General features: G+C 48.0%; 1 protein-coding gene across 8 annotated transcripts in view; it reads right to left on the minus strand.

The window, feature by feature from the left end:
- Plb1 (phospholipase B1) overlaps positions 1–12847 on the minus strand; it is a 142834-nt gene that overhangs the window by 31671 nt on the left and 98316 nt on the right. For 7 of the 8 annotated variants that reach the window (XM_031356220.1, XM_031356217.1, XM_031356219.1 and 4 more), the window contains 10 exons: positions 8548–8591; positions 7814–7922; positions 5988–6039; positions 5526–5606; positions 4922–4987; positions 4047–4147; positions 3310–3391; positions 2563–2667; positions 1117–1212; positions 85–156 (listed from right to left, as the gene is read on the minus strand). In XM_031356220.1, coding sequence (XP_031212080.1) covers positions 85–156; positions 1117–1212; positions 2563–2667; positions 3310–3391; positions 4047–4147; positions 4922–4987; positions 5526–5606; positions 5988–6039; positions 7814–7922; positions 8548–8591 — 808 coding nt within the window. Of the gene's footprint in view, positions 1–84; positions 157–1116; positions 1213–2562; positions 2668–3309; positions 3392–4046; positions 4148–4921; positions 4988–5525; positions 5607–5987; positions 6040–7813; positions 7923–8547; positions 8598–12847 lie in introns of those variants that run through there. The other variant, XM_031356224.1, reaches the window with a different exon arrangement.

The raw sequence follows: 12847 nt of genomic DNA on the forward strand, positions 1-12847 counted from the left end.
GGTGAGGAGGGGGGAGGGGGCAGAGGGCGAGGAGGGGGGAGGGGGCAGAGGGGGAGGTAGGCAAAGCAGTCCCTCTCTTATTACCTTGGTAGGGCAGGCCATAGCTATGAATCCTTTTGGGTCCAAAGTATCAGTTTTCTTTCCCAGGGGTTCAAGCTGATCAGGGAAGAAAAGGAAAAACACACCACGCTTGTTTGTTTCTGTTGAACACTCCCTGGCAGCCACCTGCAGCAGGAAGGCTCAGGACTTCATTTTGGCAGATGTTGGCAGTAGGGCTCAGAGCAAGACAGTTAGCTTTTCTGGAAACTCAAAACATTTCTGAGGGGCTGTGCAGGGGCCAAAAGATCACATGGTTTCAACTGCCTAGCATAAGTGACGGTGTACTGAAAAGGTTGAACAAGGGGTGTCTGCTGGTGTGTTTGTGGGGGCATGTATGTGGTATGTGTGTGTGGAGGAGGGTATGTGGTATGTGTAGGGGGTATGTGGTGTGTGTGTGTAGAGGAGGGTATGTGGTATGTGTAGGGGGTATGTGGTGTGTGTGTGTGTGTGTGGAGGAGGGTATGTGGTATGTTGGGGGGGTATGTGGTGTGTGGGTGTGTGTGTGTGGAGGAGGGTATGTGGTATGTGTAGGGGGGTATGTGGTGTGTGTGTGTGTGGTGTGCATGCACATTATGAGTGGGTGCTCATGCTTGTAGGTGCTCATATGGAGGTCAGAGGACAATAGTCTTTTCTACTGCTCTCCATCTTACTTTTTGAGTAAGAGACTCTGACTAAACTTGGGAATGAGTATGCTGTGCCAGCTAGCCTGGCTGGTCAGCAAGCTCCTGGGATCTCTGTCCCCCGGCACTGGGGATACAGACGAGTGCCCCCTGCTTTTACATGATCCCTAAATATCTGAATTCAGGTTTACCCCTCAAGCCATCCCTCATCATAGATGAGAAGCACAGAGGACAACAGGCAATGTAACCTGGCCAAGCCGATCTCCAGGATCCCCTGTGGCCATGCTGTAAGTCTTGCACAGATGTGCCAGCTGCTGATCCTCCAGGTCTATCCCACAGCTTGTAGGGCTGGTGCTTTGCACTAGGCTACCCTAGCAGGAGCAGTCCTTTATCTTACCATATTGGCCCAAAGGGCTCTCGCGAGCTGAGAGTGGAACTTCTGGTTTAGATGGATGCAGTCTGGGGCAAAGAGGGATGTATCTGGATTCCCATTCTGAAAGAGAGAAAACGTGCTTCCTCGAAGTCCTGTGAGGTTAGAGGGAGCTGTGGGCTATGTGATCCTTGAGACTGAACACAAGATACTGTCCTCTTGTGGGAACCCCTGAGAAACATGACGGCATTCCCACAGATTAAATAGCTTTGGGTGACCTCAAGCCCGCACCTGGCCTCCACATTCTCCGTATTTAATTCTAATAGTACCCTATGTTTAGGCACATCTGTATAATGTCTAACTCATGCTGTACCGAAGAAGCACATCTCTCAGTCCCCCGGGGAGTCTCGGGTAGCATATTGGTTAATATCGACATCAACCTAACAGGATCTAGAATTCCCAGAGGCATGCCTCCCTGCATATTGGTGAGGGATTTTCTAGGTTAGGTGAATTGGGGCAGGATGAACGACATTGAATGGACTGGAGTACTGGACTTCGCAGAGAGAGAAAGCTCTCTGAGCACCCACATTCCTGATTCTCTGCTTCCTGATACAATGTGACCAGCTATGTCATGCTCCTTCCCATGGCTTCCCTGCCAGGATACATTCTATCTTCTTCAACTAAAACGTAAGCCAAGACAAATATTCCTTCCTTCCTTAAATTGCTCTGCCGGGAATTTTGTTACTATCATGAGAATACTAAACTAGCAAAGGGTGAGAAGGGGGCGGGGCTTCCTTCATCATCCTCAGCCTCCACAATTTGGTAAAGAGGTTTGAAGTGGGCACCAAGCGGGCCTGGCCAGAGCTAGTGTCAGGACAGCTGGGCACCCTACTCCAGCTCTTCTGTCTGCAGCGTCTCTACTCCAGCTCTTCTGTCTGCAGCGTCTGGACACCGTGCTCTGCTCTCCTCCCAGCTCCTCTGAAACTGGTCTTAGGCTAGAGGCACTACCTGCTCTGCCCACAGAGCTCTTCTGCACTGAGAGGAGGTGCCAAGAAACATGGCCAGTAGGTGGGAACACAGCACCAGAACTCTCCTTTATAATCACAGGGCCACATGAGAGAGACTACATGTGGTCCGAAGTCACTAATGTAGAGTTGGATACCTGGGAATTCTGCCTGTCTTCTACGTTCTATCTGATTTTAGGAAGGATATGTCACATTTCTGCACTTTTGTTCTGTGGGGCTCACGGTATCTCCAAAGACAGCTGTGGCAATCTTATCTGCGGGGAGCATAATGCTTGCGTTCAGATGTTAGATGTGCTTGCTAGCATAGCATCTGCATATCTCCCTGTGGCCTTCCCACCTTATTCTCATGCCGCAGAGGCACATGCATTCCTGCCTTGGTTGTTCTCTTGCAAAGATGCCCATAGCAGTTCTTTCTCTGGAGCCCAAGTTTGGGAGTGGGGGAGCATACCTCTAGGACAGGGAGCCTGGTGTTGAGGAGAAAGGGCTGCAGTACCACAGAGAAGTCCTCTCGAGTGTCATAGCGGCCTGACTCAACCAGTTGGAGCATGCTACTCTGGGAACACACACACACACACACAACAGCAGCCTTTAACACATGGTAGGGTACATGGTGGTACATGGACTCTCCGTCCCCATCCTGTTGGACAGGGGAGCTGACTCGGTCCCTCATATGATGTAAATGTGTTTTGATAGCAAACCCCATTCAAAAAAGTTTGGAAATGGGTTTTTGTTTTTAACTTGCCATTTCTAAAGGCTGGGTAGATAGTCCCACAAAGAACAAAAACCAGAGAAAATACTATAGAGCTCATCAGCCTCCTAGCCTGTAATCTCTTTTCTTGTGGCCTGTCTGTGGGGACTGGTATGAGAGTCAGGGCCAGAGATATGGGGAGAAGCTGGCTTCCAGTATGATTTCACAGGGCCTCCCAGGCCTACTGGCTATCAATGAGAGCTGTCTTCCGCCCCATCCTGCCACAGCAGTGTCTCAACCACACCAGTTTTGTCACCTTGGATGCCACTGGGGCATTTACAACCAGGGAAACTGAGACCCTCAAGCAGGTTGGGGCAGAGAGAGCCCAGGATGGCTGATGTCTTGCTCCATTTCCTTCATGCCTGCCCTGCCTAGTGGGGGCTCTGGACTGAAGTATAAGAACACAGGAGGATGAGGGCATAGGAAGGTGCTCTCCCTCTGCCTTACCTGGTAGGATTTGGTGAAGGCCTCCAACCTTGCCAGCTCATGGGAATTCTCCCCTGGGGTCAGAACACAGTTGCACAGGACACTGTATAAAGAAGGGGTGGGGGGAAGAAGATCCATATCTGACGCCCCGTTCCGGGACTGCTTCTGGCTACCTAGAGCTGGGAGGATAACAGGGTTCATTCAAGCCCTGGTTTGGGAGCACAAGTGCCTGGAGGATTTTGAGACACTTTTCCTGGGCACTAGAGAAAGAGATGAGAGAGGAGTCTGAAGTCTGAGTGAATTCACTTTAATAAGTACCAAAATTGCATTTCAGAGGCTAGGCTGGTCACATATTCTGTTGAGTAAATGAATTCAGGCAATGAGAACACGATGCTTAATTTAAAAGCAAAACTGCCTTCCTGACAAGGTGCCTGGCTCAGGTGGTGTTTCGTGCTCTCTTTTGCAGTTTAACCACACAAAGACCATTCTGCCTTGCCATTTTCAGTTTGGGCTACTCAGTCTCTCTAATAGTAGCCCCAGTGGTCTTGCTATCATAGAAGTTCCTGCCTGGCATTTAGAATATGATAAGGGATTAGATCAAGGCTCTTGACCTCCCAGGAGAGAATAATGGTTGCACAGCCCTTGTTTATAGGCACGGGCAGACTAAGTGGCAGAGACTCCAGATAGGCATTGCTAAATGCAAAGGTCAGACCGGAGCTTGAGATATCTCTTAGGTAGGATGAATGGTGCCTGCCTACCTGGCCTGATTCACTGGGCACTTGTCTGGATTCTTCAGGAACACTTGCCGAATGATACTGGGGTTCATGAAGTCCACAAGGTTGACCAGGGCTCTGGGTACCTAAAGAGAAGGCTGCAGGTGAGACAAAGTCTCCCAGGGTTTGGATAGAGGCTCCCTTCGGACTTCCAACTCAGCTCATCCCTTAAGTTCAAGAGACAGGTCCACCCACACGGGACTACTTTATGGGGTTGTGTAGCCCATGCATGATGCTAGTACAGCAATGGGTGAGCAGTACCCTGCACAGTTTCAGTATAGATGGTACTTCTGGAATGACAATAAACGCTAAGTGCACAGTTTGGTTCAACCGTCATATAGTGAGCCAAAATATGGCGTGATAGGCAACTTATTTGCGAGGTCACTGGCTCCTGACTAACTTCTGCCAACTTGACGTGGGTCAACTTCTTCTGAGTAAACACGGGGACTCAGATACCCAGCAGAGCATCTGGTGGTCAGAATGCTATTTCCAGGGCAAGGCAGAGGCAGATTGCTGTCACCACAAAGTAGCAGTGGGGAAGAAGAAGTAAGATTAAGTACAGAAACTCATTCAAGATACTCTCTGCACCTCAAAATGCAATGCCAAGCCTGCGTACTGGCTAGCTGCTAACACCAACAGTTGTCCTGGAGAGAGACGGAAGTACTCAGTACCTGTCTTTCTTCATACCATTAGATCTCTGGGGGTGCATTCCAAATAGGATGCAGCTGACTTGGGAATAAGACTGCAGCCTCTGGCCAGGCACAGAGCCTATGCCCTTGGCTGGCTCCACCCTTCCCCACCTCTCCCACCCGCACCTCCATTATACTGGAGCTGTAACCGAGTTACAAGCCCTCACCCACCTGCTTATGCAGAATGTCCAAGGCATTTCGGAGATGGTCAAAAAAATTGGCTGCAGAGTAATGATTCTGGAAAAGGAAATGGGAGGAGAGGAAGGAGTTGTTGGTTCCAGCGCGAAAGGCAGAAGGGGCACTTGTGGGCAGGCTTCCCTTCTGTGTCCAGCCCCAAGGACTTGTTTCCCTCCCACCACTGTTTGTGAGTTTATCAGCATGCTAGAATCTAAGCTGAATGCCGGACCACTCACTGTTGTCAGGGACAGGCCAGCTAGAAGACTGGAGCCATTAACCAGAGTGAAAGATGGAGACATTTTCCCAAAAGCTTGGAGTCAACAGTTGTTTCTCTTTCAAGTGCCTTAAGAAAGAGAAGCAGCACCGAATATGTCTACCTAGTCCTTCACTGCCTTGGACATGCATGTGGTGCCCGACACCACAAGGCCAGCAGTATGAAAATGTGCGTGCATGAATGTGTGCATGAGTTATGTGTACAAGTATACAATGGAGCTGGAGATGAATGGCCCCTCGGGTGAGTTGTGGGCATCTTTCTTAGAGAAGATCTCCAAAGCCTAATGGTCAAAGTCAGGGTCAGGCCTAGACCCTATCTCATTACCGAATCCGTGCAGAAGTCACACAAGTCATTGGCCCCAATCATCACCGTGATGACCTTCCAGTCTTGCTGGAATTTCACTCTCTGCATGAGGAGGGAGGAAAAGGCTCATTGTTTCTGACAAACCCTCACAGCTCTAGGAAATCCAGTCAGCCCCACGTGACTTCCTCGTCCACTTGAAATAATACAGCAAGAACCTCAAAGCTGATGATGTTTTAGAAACTTATTTATAGACCAGGATCTTAGCAACAGGAGGGACCTTCAAGGTCATTGTGACTGGCAGCCACTTTCTCCCCATTGATGTAATATCCTCCAGAAGGCCCCAGGCAGGGTCTTCCCTATCTCTCTGCTTGAATGCCTCTAGCTGCAGGGTGCTCGCTGCTTTTCATAGCAGACTGTTGCATTTGGGGAAACCTTAATGGGCTAGACAACTGCCGTTTATCAGTAACCATCAAACAGACTCACTCTGTCAGTTTTCATCTTCTGAACCAGAGTCTGGGCTTGGCTTGCAAGGTTCCTGAGGAGAGAAGGTCAGTACTTCTGTTGAGAGAGTATGCACATTTGTCCTCCTACCCCACGGGATCTACACACTGCAGGCTTCCGGAGCTGCAGAGACCCCAAGGCTCACAGGCCACAGGCACAGGGGCTACTATTGGAGAGACAGAATGGGCCAAACTGAAAAGGGCAATGCAGAGTGCTCTTTATGTGTGGCTAAACCACAATAGAGAGCAATAGGCAGAGCACCCGAGCCAGCCTCCTGGTCAGGGAGAGGAGACTTGTTGGGAAGGGAAAGGATGAAATACACGTTTAGAAATACATCTCAGTATATTCTAAATACAGATCTGGAAATACTGTAGCAAATGGCCTTGTGAACTGCAAGCTGGGAGGTTGTCCTAAAGTGGTCACAGCCACTCCTGGTCTCATTTCGTGCTCATGATCCTCTTAAGGTCCCACACTAAGAATCCACTTGCCTTTGATGTTCTATACACAAGTACACTGTCTTCAGACACACCAGAAGAGGGTGTCAGATCTCATCACAGGTAGTTGTGAGCCACCATGTGGTTGCTGGGATTTGAACTCAGGACCTTTGGAAGAGCAGTCAGTGAGCCATCTCGCCAGCCCCTGATGTTCCATTCTAAAGCAGGTTTTCAGTATATAACCTAGGCTGGCTCAAGTCCTCCACTGCTTGGATTACAGGTGAGCTCTGCTTCAGCCTGCTCACTTGTCTGTCTGGAGTAGCTGGGACAGATCGTGCAATTGAATGTATGAAGGTCTATAATGCTTCCCTTGCTTCCTAGCTGCCTGGAAGCTGACAGTGTGATGCTCAGGTACGGTAACCATGAAAACATTCGCATTGACACAGTCCCTTCTTGTTTGTCACAATGGCTGTGATTCCTCACATGTGCCTGTATCATGTACCCACATATGTGCATATATATATATATATACACATATATATACATGTCTATCATATGTCTCATGTGTAACTTGTTTTGTGAGCCACTTGCAGAAAAGTGGAGAGTAAACCCATGACCCACACATGCCTGAGTTTATAACTCATGGCTCTCAGTAGAAGCCTGAGTGATGGAGCCATAACACTGTGGTCTCCTTGGATAGGATAGTGGGACTGTGCGTCACAAGCTATTATAGGGCCCAGCAAACATGTATTGGGGACATGCCCACCAACCAGAAGTGTGGAGGCAAGAACTGTGTGGACCAGAAACCTCAGGCTTCTGGGGCCTCTAGGAGAAGAATTAGTGTCCCCTTGAGAGACCATCCCAGGAGGCTAGACAGTTCTGCCTCAGCACCCCCTGGACATCTCCAGTCTGTTTTATGCTAGCTCTATGCCAGGGCTGGGGAGAGGATGAGATTTTCCCAGAGGCTCCCTCAGGTTGGAGATCTTGACTTGATACAGTCAGCCTTCCCTGACCATATAGAGCATCACTACCTGTAAGGCACTGGGGAGAGAGGGATTCTCTAGCACCATTATTTCAGATTGAGCTTCAAAATGTACTGATAAGCTCAGTCAGTTCAATTCTTAGATGATGTGGTGTGTGAAAGCCTGACTACCAAGGAGTTGGATAACAACTGGAGAGACATGCACCCTCCCCGTATCCAAGGAAACTCTCAACTCCATGCTATGGCTTTGATTGTAGACAGACAGGGGAAGAGTACCCTTAAAATCATTGCTGCAGATAGGTGAAGTGCCCCTTTGTAGGTCTCTCTGGGGTATCTGAGGGACTGGCAACATGCCTCTCTCCCCCTTTCTACAGGTCCCCCAAATGTCATACTCAGCCTTCGCCCCAGGGACAGCCTGGTTAAAGAAAGCGCTTGCAGAACTGACGTCACCGGTTCCTACTGAGTAGCCTATGAGATTTCCATTAAATTCCCGTAGGATATCTGGAAGAGGAAAGGTAGACTCTAGCACATGTGTCTGACAGAAACTCTCTTGGTTGGAATGACATGATGACAAGGTTGGAAAAGTCCTCCTTACAGAAGCACTTTTCTCTGCCCAACTTACAGAGCAGTGAAGCCCTCCGCAAGCCCCCCCCCCCATTAGATTTGCCCCAGCATTTCTTTGGGCCAAATGGAAAAAACTCAAGGCTTGAGGAATTTGATGGCTTGTCCTAGGCCAGTGGTTCTCTACCTTCTTAAAGCTGTCAGCCTTTAATACAGTTCCTTATGGTGTGGTGACCCCCAACCATAAAATTACTTTCATTGCTACTTTTTAACTGTAATTTTCTACTGTTATGAATTGTGATAGAACTATCTGATATGCAGGATGGTCTTAGGTGACCCCTGTGAAAATGTCATTCCACCTCAAAGGAGTCTTGACCCATAGGTTGGGAACTGCTGCCCTAGGTCACCTTAAAAGAAAGAGCAGGGGTTGAATTTAGGCCTGCAGGCTCCGTGTCTGATGCCCATCTCCTCAGGCTGACAACTGGGGCCTCGTCTCCCACTTCAGGGCTAGTCCCCACAAATGCACTAATTTTTTCTAGAATAGCCCCACTTGGTATGTACTTACTAGGCAAGGTGGTCACGTTCTCCAGGGACTTGTCCCCACCAGCGCTGGAGGGAGGGAGCAAGGCAGGGGAGGAGAGAAAGCAAGTCAGTATATAAACTTTACCAAAGAAGGATCCCCGCTGTCCTTAGATTTGCGGGATCCTGGGAACATTCTAGATTCACCAGTGGACTGCTCCCTGCTTAGTCTAGGATCTGAAGCTAAAGGACCTTCTGTCACCCTCTCTGGAGAGGAGTACTTAGCTGAGGGCACTAAGGGCTCAGTATGGACAGCATGTAGGTCTTAGCTCTCTCTCCTGTCGTAAGCTTAGGAGTTAGCTGTGGACATCTCCGTGAGACAGAGTAGAAGGTTGAAGTGCCAGGAGGCTCATTTCTAAGGGTAATTTAAACCCAGCTTGAGCTGGAAACCTGAGAGCACAGATAAGAGTCTTCTGCCCAGTATCAGGTAGATTCCAATGGAAGATTCAGGGGACAGAAGGAAGCTTGCTGCCGTCTAATACCTTGTCTCATTTTATCTGGCCTAACCGCATACCATATTGCCTAAGAGGAGGTCATTTCCTTCCACATGCTTAAAGGAGATACTTATTTCTATCTTCAAAAAAAATCTAGATGCTCAAATATTTGGTATTTACTGTTTGTTTTTCTTCTGTGCCCCTTTGCTCAGTTCCAGTATGTCACTTCAGGCCAGGGGAGTTTGAGAACACAGTCTTATTTATCATCTAGCCCACTGGAAGAGAACTCTCAAAGATGCCATAAATCAAAGCTGTCTTCAGTCAAGGAATGCTTGGAATGAAGGCCACTGTTCTGTACCTGGGTGGTCAAGGGCTTGAGCTGGGGGGGGGGGGGGGGGGGGGGGGGGAGAGCTCTGCCTGCCTTATCACTCCATTCTGTCCTCACCCTGTGGCCTATCAGATGTGTGGCCTGGACTAGTGGCTTGGCTTCTTGTCAATTGTCACCAATTCTTTTCTAGCTCTACATGCAGGTGTTGCTTCAGAATCTTCTCTTCTTCCAACCAAACTCACCAAATTGGAGCATTTAGACTTGGGAGGAAATTATATACCCCTATACTGTCCCATCTGTTGTCTTCTGCATGTTTCTCTCAATGAACAAGATAAAACACATAAATACATACATATACTATGTACCTCCCACTGTCTTTTTCTTTTTCTTTTGTTTTATTAGATATTTTTTTATTTACATGTCATATGTTTTCTCCTTTCCCAGTTTCCCCTCCAACAAACAAACAAACAAACAAAAACAACAAGAACAAACCCCTGTTGCCTCCCCCCTCCCCATGCTTGCCACCCTACCCTCTCCCACTTATTGGCCCTGGCATTCCCCTACACTGGGGCACAGAACCTTTACAGGGCCAAGGGCCTCTCCTCCCATTGATGATTGACTTTGCAATCCTCTACTATACACATGCTGCCTGAACAATCAGTTCCACCATGTATAGGCCTTGGTTGGTGGTTGAGTCCCTGGGAGCTCTGAGGGTACTAGTTAGTTCATATTGTTGTTCATCCTAAGGGGCTGCAAACCCTTCAGCTCCTTGGGTCCTTTCTCTAACTCCTTCATTGGGGACCCTGTACTCAGTTCAATGGATGGCTCTGAGCCTCTACCATTGTCTTTTTCTTAAAGGTACTTAAAAAAAGAAGGTGGCAGAACAAGACCAGCAGGGTCCCCAGTGCCATTTTAGAATGGTATGTCCAAGAGGATAAAAGATACCTACAGAAATAGACCCAGAGAGGTTCAAAAGTATGTATGCCATCATTTTGATCGGAACTATGCAAACATTAGAAGAAACAGGCACACCAAATATCTGGTCTACATTAGACTCTTCATCGAATGTAGTATGTGACACATGAGCTCAGGGCTAGACTCTCCTCATCTGTGGTCACCCAGTGTGTAGAAAGTTACAGGAGATTTTTTGAGATATATGTTGGAAGAGTCAGAACAAAAACAAGGGGATGCGTTTTGCCTTGGGTAAGTCAATTTTATTTGGTTCATGGAATGATCCCAAACAAACCAATATATTTCTACCAAAGAAAAAGCCATACAGAGCAGTGGTTATCAACTTGTGGGCCATGACCTCTCTTAGAGAGTTGAATGACTCTTTCACAAGGGTGGCCCTGAGACCATCGGGAAACAGATATTTACATTATAATTCATAAGAGTAGCAAAATTACAGTTATGAAGTAGTCATGAAAATAATTTTATGGTTGGAGGTCACCACAGCATGAGGGACTGTATTAAAGGGTGGCAGCCTTAGGAAGGGTGAGAGCCACTGCAAGAAAGCTCTCTGACTGACTCACAGGCACAGAGTCTCAGGCCAAGGGACCGTGGAACCAGCCAAACCTCTACAGGTCCTGTTTACAGCCACCCATACTCCAAGGACCCTGGGCCCTTTCTCTCCTGTTTTTTCCCCTATTGTTTCCTTAGAGGAAAAGGCCCAAGGTACTTTCTTAATTTTCCTGGAATCATTGGATTTCCAGTGTATTGAGCTCCAGAAAATTGTTTTTCTCTAGTCAGTCTATGTCATGGACATTTCCCAACAAATACTCCAAACAAAGAAAATTCTAGAGTTAAGGGAAACTGAGGATCAAACATAAAACACAGAGAGAGGTTTCCATTACATCTCTCAGAGTCCTTTCTATGCTGGCCTGTACATGAAGGAAATGGAAGGTAATGTTTTACCTCAAATACAAATTCCCCTCTTGGACAGTTAACATCCCATGGGAGAACTCTGAGAAACGCCTGTCTGTGTACCTGTCTACCATCATCACGTAGACTCTAACCTACCACTCTGTCTTCAAAACAGGTGCACTTGGAGGAAGATGTTTGGGACACTTAAGACAAGTTCAGGGTTTTTACTTGAAATGGCAACAGTCATTGGCCATGGGTAATTAGGCTTATAGCTAGAAAGTTCAGGCATCCCGTTCCTAGGAAAGATCCGAAAGTAGCTGAACATTTACATGGCTGCGCAGGATATCTACCAGAAGGCTGACTTTGTATCTGGATCGGGAGCCCCACTATCTCAGCTACCTGTGAGGCTTGAAGCAGTCACGTTTGCCCCTGAGGGTGTTCCTTTGGAGCTGGCATTTGTGTCTGGTTTCCTTCACGTGATAATGATGTCACTGCCTCCTTTAGCCGAGGTGGAGCGGCTGCTGTAACCCAGGCTGCTTCTGAACTACAGTAAATCCTGCTCTCCCCCCACACCTTCCGTCCCCCTCACCCCTCTTCTCTCATAGATTCAGTAATATTTGGGGGAGGGTTGAGTAAATGAGGTTCTGTTTTGTTCCAGGCAGCCCACTAGAGACCACTGGCCTGGCTAAGACGAGTGGACATGTGGGGTCTCTGCTGAAAAGCAGTTCTCTCTCTCTCTGGGAGAAGAGATGGCTCTCAGGCTGAGGGCGCATTGGAACTTCCCAGTGGTGGCTACAAGCCATGCTGGCCCTGCCTCTCCCTTACCTTGGCAAGCAGGTGTCTCTGGGGCTTTCCTTAGCTCTGACCACCCCATCTTGTTCCCTCTCTCTTTCTTAGGGAGTATCCTTGAAGTGAATGCACCCTGAAAGGGGAAGTGGTAAGTGCTTGCCTGTACAACCAACTGCTCATTAAAGCTCTGCCCTCTTGTGGCAGACATTGGTCTAGCTTGCCCAGGTAAATTCTTAAATACTCGCTAATTACTTTGAAGCATGCAAAACCAGGAACTTTATTAGGAAAGAGAGAAGCACAACGAACACTCATTTGTTCACCTGACACCTCAAGCCACCTTAGCTCCTCTCTGGGGTACCCTTTCTCACATCGTCCCTTGTGACGTCATGCTGGGTACCACTTTCTCCCAGAAGCCTTCCATCCTGGCTGGCAGGGCCTCGTTCCTCTCTGTTTTTCCCATCCTGTGGCACTCAGAAAGTTCTGATTTCTAAAAAGCACTAGGCAGGTGAGCACACAGCTGACACACCCCTCCCCCCAGACACCCAACTCAGTTCCTAACTCCACTAGCACACAGGAGTTGCTTGGAGTCACCCATGAATGGCACCTTTCCCCCAGCATCTCCTCAGGAAGTGGTTATGTGTACATATACATACAGGCAGAGGTGTGACTTTGAAACAACATGAATACATACATGCAGACAAACACAGTAGCATCAACATAGGAAAACAGACATGTAAATGGACAGGCGGAGACTCAAGGACTTGGTGTTTTTCGGGCACATTTCATGTTGGATTTTCTGACCCAGGAGTTTGGTAAGAACCTTGGTTTACTTTTTCTGTATAATTTAAAAAATAAAAAGATTATTAACAGTA

The sequence above is a fragment of the Mastomys coucha genome, unplaced genomic scaffold, assembly GCF_008632895.1.
Source record: "Mastomys coucha isolate ucsf_1 unplaced genomic scaffold, UCSF_Mcou_1 pScaffold6, whole genome shotgun sequence".
Taxonomy (NCBI): domain Eukaryota; kingdom Metazoa; phylum Chordata; class Mammalia; order Rodentia; family Muridae; genus Mastomys; species Mastomys coucha.